The 18,656-nt window shown below is 39.5% G+C and overlaps 1 protein-coding gene across 1 annotated transcript in view; it reads right to left on the bottom strand.

Moving 5' to 3' along the window:
• LOC117409567 (melatonin receptor type 1A-A-like) overlaps positions 1 to 15,222 on the bottom strand; it is a 36,811-nt gene extending 21,589 nt beyond the window's left edge. Inside the window, exon 1 of the mRNA XM_034015812.3 lies at positions 14,850 to 15,222. Coding sequence (XP_033871703.3) covers positions 14,850 to 15,033 — 184 coding nt within the window. The 5' untranslated portion in view covers positions 15,034 to 15,222. The remainder of the gene's footprint in view (positions 1 to 14,849) is intronic.
• Between the last annotated feature and the right edge of the window lie 3,434 nt (positions 15,223 to 18,656).

Below are 18,656 nucleotides of genomic sequence, written 5' to 3'. Positions count from 1 at the left end.
TACGTGGCGATCTGATTCAAGCATGCAAAATTTTAAAAGGTATTGACAAGGGATTTTATTGACCTGAACAAATGGCATTCAGAACAGAAAATAGGAGGCACTTCTTTTACACAGAGAATTGCTGGAGTCTGGAACCAACTTCCCAGTAATGTTGTTGAAGCTGATGCCCTGGGACCCTTCAAGAAGCTGCTTAAAGGGACAGCTTAACTTTCAAACTGAATGTTGTGTCCACATTTTTTGTTGTACACATTTCCCCCTACACAAATCTTAACACACAAATGTTGTTGGTAATATTCGTGTATATCTGCAAATACGTACAGTAACTATAATCACAGTTTAATCATTATATTGACTATAGGTTTTTATACTTTGTGTTTAGTGATCCTTGACTATTCTAGCTTTTACTTTCTATAAATCAACATGGCAGTGACAGAAAAATGACCTACATTTGCTTAATTATTTGTTTATTTAGCAGACGCCTTTATTCAAGGCAACTTACAGAGACTAGGGTGTGTGAACTATGCATCAGCTGCAGAGTCACTTAAAACAATGTCTCACCCGAAAGATGGAGCACAAGGAGGTTAAGTGACTTGCTCAGGGCCACACAATGAGTCAGTGGCTGAGCTGGGATTTGAACTGGGGACTTCCTGGTTACAAGCCGTTTTCTTTAACCACTGGACCCCACAGCCTCCTCGGCAACAACATTCTTTACTCTGCTAACTGCAATTTTAGGTCCACATAAAACAATAAAAGGAATTATGCAATCTTATTGATGCAAACACCTACTGTCATTTTATTTGTAACTTAACTGCCTTAAGCCCTTAAAAATGGACTGCAGCCAAAACACTACTTTTGTACCAATGTGATGACAGATTACTGTTAATACAATCCATTCTTATCCAACCACTCCATCCAAAAAATACATTTTAATAACCATTAGTATCTTTGTATTCAAACCGCTTTTCCAATTCCTTATTGAAAGCTGTTGTGAATTTATACAAGATTATGGATCATAGCCATGTAATTGGAGCAGGAACATGTTTACCAGTAAAATACACATTCAACTTTCTATCATTGGTACTAAAGATTGTTATAGTAATATACTGTAAAGCTTGAGCCTTATCCTTAATATGTGTATTTGTTTGTTGCATTTCTTACAAGACTGCATATCACCAAAGCTGTATCAATTCTATAGAAAAAAGGTCATGCATGGTTTTTAACTTTCTGCACAAATCATTGTTCCGACTTATTAAGATGTAGTTCTATCATTTTTTGTTTAACATTTCATGTCTTAGCTGCACTTAGGTCAAGGGCTGCAACTGGTAGCCATGAAGATAGAATCACTAATCAAAAGGAAAATAAATAAGAAGTTCCAGCAACTTTTATAAGAAGCTTTCCAAGCAGCATTTTTCCAAAAGAATAATACACAATATTGGAGCAACGTCACTCAGCGGAACAACACATAACGATTGCAATATCATAAAAAGGAAAGTAAAAGTAAAAAAAAGTCAGTTAAAATGTCATTTAGAGTCGATACGAGCTATAACAATACCATTTAAACAATAAATCATAATACTAATAATAATAAAACAAACCAAACAGCGCACACATATACACAGGGGCGGGGCTCCCCGTCACACACCTGTTTACACACTAGTTTCTTTTGAAATGTCTATTTTATTATAGTTTTTCATTTTTTGAAGTAGTGCTTTATCTGTGGTAAGTTTGAAAATAAACCCTTTTATGTTAAATTGTTAATTTAAATATGGCGTTTTGGCTGTGCAGATGTTTGATATGATGTGTTTGAATAAAACTTTTGAGTTGTATCTGATAGTTTGTCTTTCATTTTAATATTGATGTTGTTTGAAATGTAACCGTCATAATGACTGCCGGCAGTGGTTTTAGGTATGAGTATACCCGTGGCGGTTCTAGTGTTAATAGTATCTAAGTCCAATACTATAATGAAATACCAGTTTATGGGCTATGCAAGTCCACTATTTCTATACCTCAGATTTATTTAATCTGATTACTGCTTTATTTATCTTATCTATATTTAATACAAATTAATCATTGAAGTGTCTAATAAATCCTCAGGAATCTGAAATTGAGTATTGCCATAATTATCCACTGTACCTGCCTTTGAAACTAAATAATGTTTTTATTGAACTGAATATATAGGACAATAACCAAGCCAACAATGGATATCATATGGATGTCATATATGTATGTCTCTGATGGATGAGTTGCTGCATTCCAGACATAAAAATGTAATAATAAAATAAATGTATTCCCTGTTATGTTTTTAGAGACATGTGACAGAAATAGCAATCTTGGTACTGGAATGATTAAATCATTAAACCTGATAACTCTACTTTAAAGTGATCATTTGAACACTTTAAAGTGATCATATTACCAAAATATGACATATTAACTTGTACACACCTAATATGTGGTCACTGTTTTGTTTATTTTAATTAGTTAAGCAATAGATTGAAAAAGAGGGCTTTACTATCAGCGTTTTTCTGTTTGTTTTATTTTTTATTTTATGCTGCACTATTTTTTGTTGCAAATGAATACGACATTTTCCTCAATATTCCAATACCTTGGACAGCCAACTTGAGGCCTGAATTCACCCAGGACTCGAGTTGATGGACAACTCGAGTTGGTGAAAAAGGTGGCATTTCCATGCTTTTCTGAGTTACCTGAGTTATCTCGTGAGTTGAGCAGGAAATACTGCCAATTTTCCCCAGAAAAACTTGCAAGTTAAATGTTAAGACATGAATTCCCTGCAGAAAGTATTATAGTCAAATTGTCAGTGATTTAAAAGATAAATCCATCGAGATATTCTTTTACATTTGTTTCACGCAGTACATATACATACATTGCTCTATATCACTACATAATTATATATATATATACAGTGCCGTGAAAAAGTATTTGCCCTCTGTCTGATTTTCTGCATTTTTACATATTTTTGACACTGAATGTTGTCAGATCTTCAACCATAACCTAATATTAGATAAAAGGGACCCTGAGTGAACAAATAACACAAAAATTTGATACTTATTTTATTTATTTATTAAAGAAAGTTATGCAACACCCAATGTCCCCGTGTGAAAAAGTAATCACCCCCTTAGACTCAATAGATGGTTACGCCACCTTTAGCAGCAATAATTGCAACCAAACGCTTCCTGTAGTTATTGATTAGTCTCTTACAGTGCCGTGGAGGAATTTTGGTCCACTCCTCCATGCAGAACTGCTTCAACTCAATAACATTTGTGGGTTTTCGAGCATGAACTGCTTGTTTCAGGTCCTTGTTCTTCAACCATTCTGATGTAGACTTGCTTGTGTGTTTCGGATCATTGTCTTGCTGCATGACCCAGCTGCGCTTCAGCTTCAGCTCACGGACAGATGGCCTGACATTCTCCTGTAGAATTCTCTGATACAGAGCAGAATTCATGGTTCCTTCAATGATGGCAAGGCATCCAGGTCCTGATGCAGCAAAGCATCCCCAAACCATGACACTACCACCACCATGCTTGACCGTTAGTATGAGGTTCTTAGTGTGGAATGCAGTGTTTGGTTTTCAGCAGACATAACGGGGCCCATGTCGGCCAAAAAGTTCCACTTTTGACTCATCTGTCCATAGAACATTGTTCCAGAACTCTTGAGGATCATCCAGGTGCTTTTTGGCAAACTTGAGATGAGCATTCATGTCCTTCTTAGTGAGCAATGGTTTCCGCCTTGCTACTCTGCCATGAATCCCATTTTTGCCCAGTGTCTTTCTGATGGTGGAATCATGAGCACTGACCTTAGCCGAGGCGAGAGAGGCCTGCAGATCCCTGGATGTTGTTCTAGGGTTCTTTGTGACTTCCTGGATGATTTTACGCCTTGCTCTTGGAGAGATTTTGGCAGGACGGCCACTCCTGGGAAGATTCACTACTGTCCCAAACTTTCTCCATTTGGACAATATGGCTCTGACTGTGGAAATGGCTTTGTAACCCTTTCCAGACTGATAGGCATCAACAACTTTTTTCCGGAGGAAGAAGGGGAGGAGCAGCCATTCCTGGTGGCATCCCGAAGAAGCCAGTGCCAGCTCCAGAGCTACAGAAGGAGAAGCCACCGTTGACACTGCTGGAGTACCCTGCTGGGATGACTACCTCAGCGCTCTGGAGGTCTTGAATTGGTGCCCTGCCTGCGGGTAGTGTGAGCACTTCCTGATCAACTGCGGAACAGCGGCTGGAGTGCCTCTCGCTGTTATCAGCAATGCTGCGGTCAGCATTGCCGCGGCCAGCGCCACCATTGCTGGAGTGACCCACGCTGATGTCAGCATTGCCACTGCCAGCGCCACTACTGCCAGAGTGCCCCGCACCACTGTCAGCATTTCCGCTGCCTGAGTGTTCCCCATGAACAATTTTCAAAACCATAAAATAAATACTGGAAATGTTTTCATACAAATGTTTCCGGGGTTTTACATTAGTGTCAATCAATGACTCAAAATTTCCTGCAAAAGTTTTCATAATGACATTTAAGATAATTAATTAAAAATCTATAACTTATAAGCAGGGTCAACAGAAAATTGGGGAATACTGGTAATTGTGAAAAATGTGAATATTAATTAGTACAGTACTTACAGTGAACTATTCAGAGGTGTTCAATATTGCTCAGATATAGGAGGACGAATAAGCTGTTGATAGGCACTGATGGTTTCTAGTGATACATTTTGACCTTGTGGCAGGGTGGAAGGCTGTCCCTGTAAAATATAGTTGTGTTTAATTATAAATATTGTTTGGTGGGATCTGTTTATCTTTTCTAAATTAAAGTATGTGCTGGATGGCAGGGCTTGGAGGTGAGACTTCCCTCCTTGCTTAATTGAAATGTATGTGCAGCAGGTGACCAGGTGTGAATTGAACAATTAACAATCAATTAACTCTGGTCACCTGCCTTTAAAAAGAGGCTGAAAAGCCAGTTTCTTTGTTCTCCTTTGTGCTTTTGTTCCTGTTCCTGTTCCTGTTCCTGTTCCTGTTCCTGTTCCTCTTCCTCAGGATGAATATTCAGGCCTGTGCAGATAGCCAGAAAGAGTGAACCAGATGGACCAACCACGATTATCACTGTGTGTGTAACCGGGATAATTGTTATAATTATCCCGGTTAGATATTAATTTAGGGGATTTTAGAAGGTTCCTGAAGCGGGACCTCCCTTTTAGTGGGAGCAGTGCTTGGTCCGAGTTTGGCCACCTTTTATTTTATAGCTTTGTTTTGTACAGTGTTTGTTTTTGTTTTTGTAATAATGTACTTTTCTTATGCACTAGGGCTACCATTGCCCTAGTGGTGGCTATTAACCACTGCAACTTCCTGTACCTTTTGTATTCATAAAACCTGGATGCCTGAGTGGAGTTTCAACTACAAACCCTGAGTGACTTTCGTCTCTCAGTGGATACCCACACTATAACAGAACACCCCTGTTACAGACCTCTTTAAACTTAATACACAATTATGTGGGGAAAAATGGTGCACTTATAAATATTTGAAAGATGCACAGCAGATAACAAGGAACGAAAGAAAAACAAAGGGGTAAAATAAATTTGTTTAAATAGAAAAATATGAAAATTTGCTAATAGTTGATCGTTTTTTGCGGGGCGTACTGTTTTTGGCGGCATCCAGCTTATTAGGCACTGTTGTTGTGTAAGCGAATTCAGTGCTGTTCAGTAGCAGAGCAGAGAGCCCATTCTTTATGTTTTGGGAGGCTGCACATTTGTACCCATTGCTTGTATTTCTGAAATATACTTGCTCGAGCTGGCAACGGTAAAAACGGCAGAAGGGTTTGGTTCTTGAGAGAGAGAGAGGAGTAAAAAGAGTTTGTTATGTACAGTAATACGCTTAAAAGAGGGGTCATCACTAACCAACGAGGTTTATTGTTTTGGAGGCATGGGTCGCGGCTAACAGGGGCTAAATTAATACCTGTAAATAATAAACCGTGAATTTGAGAACTTAAATCCCTGTCACCATCTGTCTTCATTCTCACAAAACATTACTATATATATATATATATATATATATATATATATATATATATATTATATATATACACAGTATATATTGTAAAAGAATCACCCTCACAGCGGTTCGTTGCCCCTTTAAAACACGACCCAACACACACAGGAATGGATTTTTTAAAGCACGTTGCACAATTTTTAATAAACACAAAAGCAAAATAAACAAAACAAACACCTAGCTCTTCTTTGAGCAATAACTAAACAGAACAGGAACCTAAACTAAAGACAGGACAGCTAAGCTGTTTACCTGTAACAAAACAAAACAAACAAAAACAGCACACACAAAAAAGGCTTCACTCTACCCTTTTTTTTTCAAATTACGGCTGTACCCACACACCAGCACAGTCGGGCTTCTACCCTCTTCAGCAGCTGCCCTGAGCAGACTGACTGCTCTCCTTAAATACCCTGCACCTGGCTCCAATTTTCAATAGTAGCCAGGTGCAGGTAATGATTAACAATAAAACAATTTAACAAAACAAAAATGTGCCTCGCGCACATGTTTTTTCTGCAGGGAGGTTTTAACCCCCTCCCTGCTGTCTCACACTATATATATATATATATATATATATATATATATATATATATATATATATATATATATATATATATATACACACATACACACAGTGCCCTCCATAAGTATTGGGACAGTGAAGTCAAAATTGCTATTTTTGCTGTACACTCAAGCAATATGAAAATACAAGTAAAAGATTAATATGAGGCAAAAGTACAGAATGTCACCTTTTATTTCTGGTGGTTTCAAGACATACATGTTTTACCAACTAAGAATAACAGCACTTTTAGAGTTAGCATAAGTATTGGGCCAATTCAACTTAAAGCAAATATAAGAAGTATAAAAGCTAGTATTTAGTCGCAAATCCCTTGCATGCAATAACAGCAGTGAGTCTGCGACCCATTGACATCACCACACTCTTGGTATCATCCTTTGAGATGCTTTGCCAAGCCTTTACTGCAGCCATTTTCAGCTGTTGCTTGTTTTGGGGAGTTTCTGACTTCAGTCTCCTCTTCAGCAAGTGAAATGGAAACAAATCAATAGTGTTGAAGCTGCTTGTATTTACTTGGGGTCGTGGGTTTGCAGTAAAAGGGGGAATGATGGGTGTGTACTGCTTTTGACTGGACCAGTGGTAAAATGGTACATGTTCAGATTTAGGGTGCTGCTGGATCCAGGCTCAGGCTCATCACTTTCACTACTGCTGGTCTCAGAGGGCTGAAATTCAGAGCTGTCCCATGCAGAAATCTCAGGCTCTGAATCTCCACTGTCCGGTAAATCTAGGATGTCCTCTGCCTTGTAACTCCTTGCCATTTTTTTTAACTGCAGTACAAAATACACTATTTTACTGTATAACACCTCACAGCTAAATATAAATTACATAGGTATGGAAGATATAAAAAATATGAAAGATGTATAAAGGTTGTAGGTTAACAATTTATTTTCCTGTTACTTCAAAAAGAGCTTCCCAAAATTATTTCTCAAAAATATCTTGTTATCTAAATTTGTATCTCAATGTGTTCAGCCAAATGTGAGGTGTAATAAACTTGGTAATCGAAGGTAAAATAAATAAATAAATAAAAAGAACAAGTTCAATTTGTGGTTTATCCAGATACTGTATGTAAAGGAAAGAAAAAAGAAACAAACTCTGAGGAAAAAACTTGCAGAAGTATAAAATACAGGAAATATATCCCACATGTAAATGTCAATTGCGGAAGAAAAACTGATATAATGTATTGATACATATATAGAAGACTTTTTAAAAAGTTAAGCAACGAACAGCAGTCTTAACCACTCCGCCTTGTCTCACCACAGAAACTACAACAACAGAGTGCTCTAGTCACGCCTCCCAAATGCTTTTTTCGCGCTTTTTCGTCATGCATTTTCAACCAATAAAATGATCAGGTTCACTTGTTGCAGGAAAGGGTCCTAATCATGGCAGGCTTTTTTAAATGGTGAAAAAAACATGATAAATTCAAGAACAAAAACAGCATAACGTACCACATTTGAATGAGCCCTCCCCTGCTTTCTTTGAGAGCAAATGCGTTGCGTACCACTTTTACCATGTACCTGAAAATAACACTACACCGGTATAGCAATTTCTGGTGAGCGCAAGTTATGTGTTGTTTGTTGTTACTACCGCTGGTATTTCAGTCTTTTATTTTTTGCCTTGCGAGTTCAGTTTTATCCAAAAGTATTACTGTGACAGAGAGAGAAGGTATCCGAGCTGTAGGACTACCTCCCAACCAGAAGGGACTCTTGATAAGGTCAGTGTTGCGCTTTATTATTATTATTTGTTTATTTAGCAGACGCCTTTATCCAAGGCGACTTACAGAGACTAGGGTGTGTGAACCATGCATCAGCTGCAGAGTCACTTACAATTACGTCTCACCCGAAAGACGGAGCACAAGGAGGTTAAGTGGCTTGCTCAGGGTCACACAATGAGTCAATGGCTGAGGTGGAATTTGAACTGGGGACGTCCTGGTTACAAGCCCTTTTCTTTAACCACTGGACCACACAGCCTCCTATAAGCTTTCCTCAAGATGGCCAAACTCAAGGCTGGGGCGGAACCGAAAAACAGTCATCTCAGAGGCGGGCCGTAGCTGCAGTAACGCTAAACAAGTCTATTGTAATCAGCTGGGTGCTGTGCGGCGACTGGATACAGTGCAGAGCCAGTCTGATTGCAGGGAGGAGTTTGATGTTTCAAAAGGGGGGCAGTTATGTTGATATTAGGCTGTGTGTTAATTCACCGGAGTACGGGTTGTTGTGTATTGCAGAGGAATAAGAACGGGACTCTGCCACCACAAAGCCAGCACAGGATCCATATCACTTTCCCCTGCACACACAGCATAGCACAGCACCTCACTGCACCTTACAGTCAGACCCAGCGGCACTAAAAACCTGGATCACGGAATAGGAGCAGAGCTGCACAGCAAAGCCCAGCAGCAGGATTATTATTTATTATTATTTCGGGGCTGAGCCTTGTTTTGCTGCTGAGTTACCATTGCTGGTAACCGTCAGAGTTTTTTTATTAGTTAACAAACCTTTTGTTGTTTTAATTTAAAATAAACTTACTTTCAAAACCTATTACTATTTGGACTGCCATTTGTTATTTTGTACCACAATGCCATCCTTGTCACATATGGTGTCAGCAGTAGAACAAACCACTGCCTCCACAAGTTAGACCAGGAAATTATTGCGGTCGTTTTTATTTTATTTTTATTTTTTTTGAGAAAAAAATTAATAAATAAATAAATATATAAAAAAGGGATTACAAAGTGAGGATTAAATTAGGAGGATGGACCCAAAAATAGTTGTGACGATGCTGGAGGCCTTGGATCACAGGAGGAATGAGGAGGATCTAAGGAGAGAGGCCAGGGAGACGCAGTGAGAGGAGATACAAAAGCAAAGAAGGGCGGCAGAATTTAACGGCCTGTTAGGCCAGATGGGCGCCTGTGGCAATGTGCCCCGCCCCTGTGTGTGTTTTTGTGTTTTATGTTGTATGTTGCGTGTGTTAATGTTGGTGTATTGTAGTTGGTACATGGGATATAATGTGGGTAATGAGCACAAGTATTTAAAATGTATAATTGTATTTAGGCACAGGGATTGCACTTCACTTCAGGTGCATTTAAAGTATTTAATATGTGAGCACAGGGTTTTCACAGATTAGTTCACGTGCTGAGATTCAAGTGAATAATTAATTGGTAATTGAATCCCAGTACAATTGTATATATAGATGCACGTTTTACTCACTCGGGGTTGTGTGTTCGGTGAGTGGAGAACGGGTGTAGAGAGGAGAGAATCTAAAAAACTAAACAAAGTAAATATAAGTTTATTTTTACTCACCGTGTTTGTTTGTCTGTTTGTCCACAGTTTGTTTTGTTAGTCCGTTTTGTTTGTCTATTTATTTTGGCGTAAAGTGCCGTGTCCTGTCTTCTGTTTTGTTCAACTTTTTTATTTTCTGTGTGTTAATAAAATACTGAGCACGGCAGCATCTCAGTTTCACTCATCAGTACTGCCTGTCTATGTGATTCTTTCTGGCCTGACGTCATCGCTGCAGCTAGCCTGTCACAGCGCCTTACTGATGACCTGACCCGAGGCAGAACCGGTGGCTGTCCCCGTGGTGGTCCCTCCAAAACCACAGGTGACAAAAATGACGATGGAGGACGATCCCGAGGCCTACTTGGTGTCATTTGAGATGGTGGCCACCACTGCCAACTGGCCTTGGGAGGGGTGGGCCACTCAATTGGGGCCCAATTTGATCGGGGAAAGCGTCCGAAGATTCCCGACCAACACGCCGAGCTCTCCCCTCCTGCCCATCCCTTGCTCATTCCCAGCACCAACCTGTCTATCTTCCCCACGCCAAGGGCCACCTGCACCCCCACCATCAGAGCAACTCTCATCCCTCCGAGCACCTGGATACCAAGACCCTAAGGGCGGCCTTCCAGGGGGCTAGTAACATTATAACACAAATAAATAAAATATTTAAACAAAAAAATACTGCTCACAGAGCAAAATAAAAACAGTAAACAAAACAAATCATGAACACACAACAACAAAAAAAAACACAACAAACCCCAGGTCAGGGTGGGCAATCGCCTTCATTGCTATCAACTTCCCGGCTGCCAGCGGATCCGTTAATGGCTTCCAGGCTGGCTTCCCCAGCCCCAGCACCTCCCCGGAGGTCAGCAACAAATTGCCTCCAAGTGATGAAGAACCAGCAACCCCAGGCGAAGCAGAGCTGGCGACCCCAGGCGATGCAGAGCTGCAGGCAACCCCAGGCGATGCAGAACAGATGCCCCTGAGAGGAGGCATCTCCAGGCGGTGGTGTGCAGACATCCCCGGACGATGGTGACCTGGCATTCAAGGGGGATGGCAAACTGGTATCCCCAGGCGATGCAAGACAGGGCCGGAGAGGTCCCCCGGAAGGAGACGGCAGGTGCGGACCCTCGGGAGGCGACGCCAGGAGGGGAGCCCCCGGCCAAGAAGGTGGCAGCGGGAGCTCCACTTCTCCCCCTGGTGGTGGTGCTGGAAGCGGCAGGTAGTCCTCCCATGCTCCCATGGCGGTGGAGGTGGGAGCGGCAGGTAGTCCTCCTCCTGTGCTGGAGACAGCAGGGCTTCTCCCTCCTGCGCTGGACAGTGGCGGGGCTTCTCCCTCTCTCGCTGGTGGAGGTCGGAAACAGCAGGCACTCTTCCTCTGCTGGTGAAGGGAGGCAGAAACAGCAGGTAATCTCCCTCTGCTGGTGGAGGCGGAAACAGCAGCTACTCTTCCTCTGCTGGTGGAACTCGGGTGCAAAGCGCACTGCGGCGCCATTTTTATTACAACAAAAATAAATACAATATTTAAACAAAAAAACACTGCTCACAGAGCGAAACAAAACAAATCACGAACACACAACAAAAAGAAAAAACACAACAAAACCCAGGTCAGGCTGGGCAATCGCCTTCCCTGATCCAACAAAACCCAGGTCAGGCTGGGCAATCGCTTTCACTTATCCAGCAAAACCCAGGTCAGGCTGGGCAATCACCTTCACTGATCCCATGTTTTTTGTTATTTAGTTTAGTTTCACAAACTCGTTCTCCTCGCTCTCTCTCATTCTCTCCTCTCGCACCAAAACACTCTGCCCAGAAAGCAGAGAGTTGCAGGCTTTTATATTGGTGACCATCTCCCTATTAGCAATAAATTAATCAATTAATTAACTCGGGAGATGGACACCTTCTACACAGAGTTTTGTGTGATGGGGCTTCCCCATCCATGCTGCCAAACCACAACAAACGTTGTTTGTGTTTATAAATACAAAATACATTCAAATCAAACAATAACAAAGAATCACTCGTTTTAAATAAACACATCCCCATACATTTTGTAAATCATAATTAGGGCTTCTGATTTACGGTTTTAACCGATAAAACACCCCGATACAAAAAAAATGAAATCGGTGGATAGCCAATAAACACCGGAAAGCACCGTAAAAACTGTGGAAATGGTTAATCACATTGACTTTACCCATTTCACATTTTAAAAAAATAAAACCTACTACAATAATAATAATAAATACATTTCCCTCTGCTGCTGGGCAATGATAGATACAACATTCCTTTTGCTAGAGGTGAAAATTGAAAAAATGGCATCCCTGAACATTTTTTGTTTTTCATGTTATTTTGATAGTTTGAAGTCTAAACTATAACGTGGTAACAGCTATTTATGTTAAACAGCTTTAAAATCTTTATTTTTAAGTGTTTTTATAACACACACACACATTTCAGTCGAGTGCTTTTCGTGTGAGAACTCTTTTAATTATGCCTCATTTAAAGTGAAGCAGGCGTTCATTCAAAGCCATGTACCACCTCAAGTTATACATCCTCTGAAAGCTGAAAGTCTGCTCTTTCAACACAATGCCATCTGCAGGTCAGATTTCACATTCCCCGCCGACCAGATGACATTTTTAATAGCTCGTTGCGAAGGCAACTTGAAGCGTGTTGCTACCATGTGACCGAACGGCGGCCTCTGATTGGTTAAGCACACCCTTCTGACGTTCGCACTTTCATCCATCCGACAGACTCAGTCAGTGAGGCGTGAAGTTGAAAAACATTGAGGAATTCTTTTCGCGGTAATTTTTATACTTTCGATTTTGATAGTTTTTTGTATTATTATTAATAATCATTTACAGAGATTAGGCTATGTTAAATGAGAATATTCTTGCAATCGCGGTCACTATTTTATATTATTATTTGTTTGTTTAGCAGACGCCTTTATCCAAGGTGACTTACAGAGACTAGGGTGTGTGAACTATGCATCAGCTGCAGAGTCACTTACAATTACGTCTCACCCGAAAGATGGAGCACAAGGAGGTTAAGTGACTTGCTCAGGGTCACACAATGAGTCAGTGGCTGAGGTGGGATTTGAACCAGGGACCTCCTGGTTACAAGCCCTTTTTCTTTAACCACTGGACCACACAGCCTCCTTATACTTTCAATGTATTGTTAGTATTATACCATTAGCTAGCTACGTAGCTATAATTATTATTTCTTAGCTGACGCCCTTACCCAGGGTCCTTACACAGTTGTTATTTAATGTGAAGTATTCATTTACAGTTAAAATAATCACGTTACTTCACATTAAATGAGAATGTCAAATCGGGAGAGTGAAGTTGCTAGTAATGCACTTAAATCTTGGGAAGTTACATTTATCTGAAGCTGCAGGAAGTGGAGAGTGGCATTCTCTGAATCTGATTGAGGATTATTTTGTGTCCAAAATTGCAATTCGGAGGACACCGTTACCGATTCATCTGGGGTTAGACGAGTCTGAGGAAGAAAACGTAATGAAGGGAGTGAAACCGAGGGAGAGGCTGTAAACACAGATGGAGTGAGGGAAGCGATCCGGTCAGGCTTCATTTAGAAAAAATATAAGAATTTTAGAAAAGCATGTGTTTATTACCTGATTATTTACCCCCCTGGCTTGCTCACTAAAATATCAGGTAACTTATATTCTGAAACACAATTGCTTTGTCAGTAAGACCCATGTGAGATATTTAATGAACAAGCCGTATCACACTTGCACCAACAGCCAAATAGCTGCCCTGACAAAATCCCATAGAATCCATAAGTGTAAAAAAATACATAAGTGTCTCACTCTCCATAAAGTTAATAAATTTGGTGTCATCTGAAAAAGCTGAATCTGTACTATTTTGTAGAATATATATATATATATATATATATATATATATATATATATATATTACTGTCTGTGTGTGCGTGTGTGCGTGTGTGCATGTGTGTATAGATCTGTTAAACATACTGAAACGTTGGGAAGTTAGCTCTTTTGAGCAAAAACTATATATAAACTATACTGTATACACACATACCATACAAATACGTGCAATATTTTCAGCACTAATATCCATTTCACGTTGTTTTATAGTAAAAAGTCTAAACCCTTTTATCTCAATAGGTTAGCCAATCTGTTCATTTTTAGACAGTTCGTTTTTCTTTGCCAATAACTTTTCATGTGACTATCTAGACTCATCATGTGTGTATCTCACTGCTATTATTATTAATAGTATGTAAACATATCTAATGAAAGGTATGCATTACATTTTGGGGTTCAATATGGAAGTTTGCAGAGAGTTACAACAGTAAATGTAAGAAATTAACAAAACTAAACATTTAATAATTATCATGCATATTAAAAAATAACTTTTCAATCATCACAGGCTCCTTTTTATTTTCTAATTCCTCGATGTGAAAGTGTGGTGGAGTCCCTATGTAAAGGCAACTGTAAGAAGGCACATCCATTACAACACACCTTCTCTCAGGCAACATCTGCCACCATTGAACCTCTGTGAGCTTGAGAAAGATTTCAGACAGATACGTCAACACCTGTAGACCACCTTTCTGTTCCATTCCAGGCCTTTTTACGTTTTAAACCCAAACTTTATGTTTTACTTTTTGTTGTATGTGTAAAACGTGTAAAAAAAAAAAACAGATCTGGATATAAATCTATATATGTGCTCTTTTTATTTTTCCTTTTATTTGATTTCAAAACAGAAGACTGAAGTGGCCGATTTTGTATTTAAATTTAAACAACTATGATACAAAATGCAGGTATTCATCATTTCATTGTAAAGACATAACAATAAAAAATATGACTATAAATAGAATACAAAAATATGCCTTATATACGTAAAGCTCTGATGCATACACAGCAACAGCAGTGACATTTTTTTTAATACGGAAACAAATTGTTTATATGCATACCAGAAATAATTGTCAATGTGTTCTTACCTGCATTCCTTAATTTCTTGTTCTTGTAAACTGAAAAAATGACCAAAAGATTGCCCAGAATATCTACCACAATTGTAAAGATCAAAAAGCTGCCCAAAGTGGTGGCTACCCAGGCAGGTCGATCCAAAGTGAGCTCCTGAGGGACCGGTGATGTACTGTTCAGATGAGTCCCATTAATTCTCATTTTACCTTTTCCTGTTACTTTTTTTCTTACTCAACAGAATAAATCACAATGTTATGGTCTGTGTGTAATCCTGTAAAATTTTAAAATAAAGGCAGCACGTTGCTATTCTGTTCTGTTCATGAAGCCATGATGCAAATAAAGTCCTAGGTTTGTCTGCTAACTTTTTTGTCCAAGTGCACAAGTGTCAGAGTCTACACTTTTATAGCTTCGTGTCTGCTTATCACTTTGTTGGTATGTGACATCCAGCGCTAACTTCAGCCCTTTCCAAACATGTGATAAAATAAATCAGTTGAGGGATGAAACGCTGCCCCTCTGTGGAAAATAACGAGAAGTGATGAACCAGAAAATCTCAATCTGTTTCTGAATCCTCACTGCACGTGCATTCTGTTAGATCTCTGAAGGGTTTTTTTTCATTAATTTTATTTACGTGCCAATTCGCGTATTTTTATTTTTTTTTCATTTACATTCATTCAAAGGTCGATCCAGTTATTAGTCCTTTAATAGTCAACACAGAAAATAGGTTGTGGCATTGCAAATAATGACGATATATGATTTTACCATGGTTTCTGATTGAACTGATCATGTAGTTACAGAAGTATTGAAAAAAAAAAGTTACTTTTTGGAGATATAATTCGACATTTAAACGTGTTTTTGCTGTATCTCTATTCATAGTCCAGAAGTCTTGATCCATTCATGTCCATGGAAATGTGTTATTGTAAGTAATGTACATTAATTAATGGTCACGTTATTTTGTTTATAATAATACATTTTAGAGATACACACAATAAATTATGTAATATACATACAGGAAAAACATTTGTATCGCATTGTCTGTCCATTAATGTAGCTAAAACCTTCCGAAAAACATCCATTTCCAATTAAATGTTAACTAACAAATTCACAATTTGCTAGTAGCGTTTCATTTCTAACAATGACTGCTCAGTTTATCTTAATGGCAACAGCATTGTCAGTTGCTTGTCCTTTAAATCTGTCACACTTTCTTACTTTTTTGTGGATTCTAATTTTAGAATATGCTCCCAAAGTAATGATATTAGAAAAATAATTAGCGTTAGCTAAAAATAAAGAAATAAAATGCCACGCATTCTTTGCCTGAGATTACATATTGACTTACGTTATTCATATAATTTACAGTCAAGCACGTTTTTGTACAACATATCAAAGTAAACATGAAGTTTACAATTTTTTTTAATGTGTTGTGGCTTTCGTTTAATGACGTTTAGTGCACTTTAATGGTAAGTATATACTTTACTAAACAACAACAAATACAGTACGCATTTCTCATATTCTCTCGCTCTGTCACTCGGGGTCATTTTCGTGCAAGGCTACTTTTATTCTAAGTGCAGACTCAAAGCAACCTGCGCTGCGACTCACTTGCGACCAGTTCGAAAAATGCAATTTTCAATATGAGTCGTAAGACTGCGACTCTGCGTAGTAAATGATTGCACGATTTTTGGGTTGCAAGGACAGAGATGCAGTTGTGTCCGATTTTCAATACCAGAGTTCCACTAGAAAACTAGCCTTGAGTCGGTGAAAGGTTTTGTCGAAACTTTGTGGGCGTTTCATGGTGTTCCTTTTTTGACCCACCCAGTTTACTTGCAGTTTTCAATCAGTAGAATGATCGCATCTATTCGTGTTGCGTCTCTTTGGCTGAGGTGTGCTTTGAGTTGTTCTTTGAGTTGTTCTAAATGATTCGCAGTTTTTGCAATGAGCCGTAAAAGTTTGTAATTTATTTATTTATTTATTTTATTAAGAATAGCCGGGTTTGTGTGAAATGTTTTAATGAGGGTAACACAATTGTATTAAGTTTGTAATTAATGACAGCACGTGATTTTGACACAATCTGTACTTAGACACAAACTTAAGCACAGCTAGAGCTATTTGGAATTGTGAAATAAACATGGCATTATGCCGTCTACAGAGATACCCTGCAACTAGATTATATAGGACCAGAGTGACTTTGAACATGTATTACAGAGATACAGGCTTGATAAACAGGCTATAGCAGATCTGTGTTCAAGGACGATCTACGGAGTGCCGCTGACAGGAGCGATGTCATACCAGTGCATATCAAGCAACACTGCCAGCTGGGGTTCGGCTGAAGTGCCAGTGTAATTTAATGATCTGTGCATTTGTGTTTTTGTACTGTAATTCCTGCTGTAATTGCGTTGCCCCGCTCTGTATTTCCTGCCGCTGCTTTGTTTACCTCTTGTCTGTGTCACCTCACGTGTGCATGTTCTGTGTCTCCCCTGTGATTGGTTGTTATCTGTCTGTCCCCATTGGCTGTTGTTTGTCCGTGCCCATTGATCCTAGTGTGTGGCTGAGGGCCAATGGGATGTGTGTCAGCTCCGGTACCCTGGTTTAAATAAGGGGTGGAGCTGAGGCTATAAGAAGGCACTGTTGGGTCTAGTCTGTCTGGTTGTCATGGTTCTTGTATCCTGTATTTGTATCCTGTGTTGCTGTTCAGAGCTGTGGACTCTGTGTGGGTTCTGAGAGAGAGTCCAAAATAAAAGGAATGGATTTGAAAAAGGAACCAGCATCTCTCTGTTTTCTGCCTCTTGCGTGAAACGCTACAGCAACCTGCAGTTGTTCCTAGCTCCAGAACATTAGACTCTACATCATTGAGTCCTAAAATATCATAGTCACCCGATCAGATGTGGATTAATAATTACGGACACCTGTTCTTCAGCACTGGTTAATTGTATGTTTGTTGGAGGTCCCCCTCCAGTGCCCCTCATATTTCTATTTTTATTGTTTGCTAATTTGTCTTTAGCACAGGCTTTAACATCATAATACCTTTTTCTGATGTCTGAAATATTCCTTGAAGCATTTGACACACAGCATTAACTTTTTAAACTGTTGTTTGCCATGCTTTCTTTAATTCTGCTTTACAATGTTTTGTAGTAGGACCGATTCATTCTGTATTACTTCTTCCAAATGATGTGTTTCTCTTACTCTGAGAAGTTTGCTTTTCTTATTTAGGGCAACCCATTTGAGACATTGTTTGTCTTTCAAACGTTTCCAGCACAGCCCTCGGCGAGTGGGCATGTTTCTTCTTACTGAGGCCATTTACATACTCGGGGGTCATTTTTGTACAGGGCTGGTTTTATTCTAAGCGCAGATGCAACACAGCCTGCCCTGCAACTGACTTATGACCAATTTTCAATAGGAACATTTAAAGTCGTAAGCCTGTGACTGTGCACAGTAAATGAGTATTTAAAGGGTCTGGTACAAACACGACCACTCGCCGAAGGTTGCGCTGGAGAAGTTTGAAAGACAAACAATGGCTGAAACGTAATTATTAATCCACATCTAATCGGGGGAGTCGGTGGCCATGATATTTTAGGACTCAATGAAGCAGAGTCTAATGTTCTTCAGCCAGGAACATCTGCGGGTTACATTACCACTTCAGCCAAACCCCAGCTGGCAGTGTTGCTTGCAGGGGACATAGAAAAAACAATGTATTTATTTGCCCTCTTAACCAATGCAGCCGTTACCTGGCTGATGCATTTAGACATTGAAGACTGGCAGATACCAGAAACATCCCCAGCTGGTATTTGGAATGAGCCGGTTGCATAAAAGGTTAAGGCAGCTGTAACCTTGAT

Source organism: Acipenser ruthenus, chromosome 2 (assembly GCF_902713425.1).
Source record: "Acipenser ruthenus chromosome 2, fAciRut3.2 maternal haplotype, whole genome shotgun sequence".
Taxonomy (NCBI): Eukaryota; Metazoa; Chordata; class Actinopteri; order Acipenseriformes; family Acipenseridae; genus Acipenser; species Acipenser ruthenus.
Note: the sequence above shows the minus strand (reverse complement) of the source record. Positions and strands in the feature narration are given on the sequence as shown.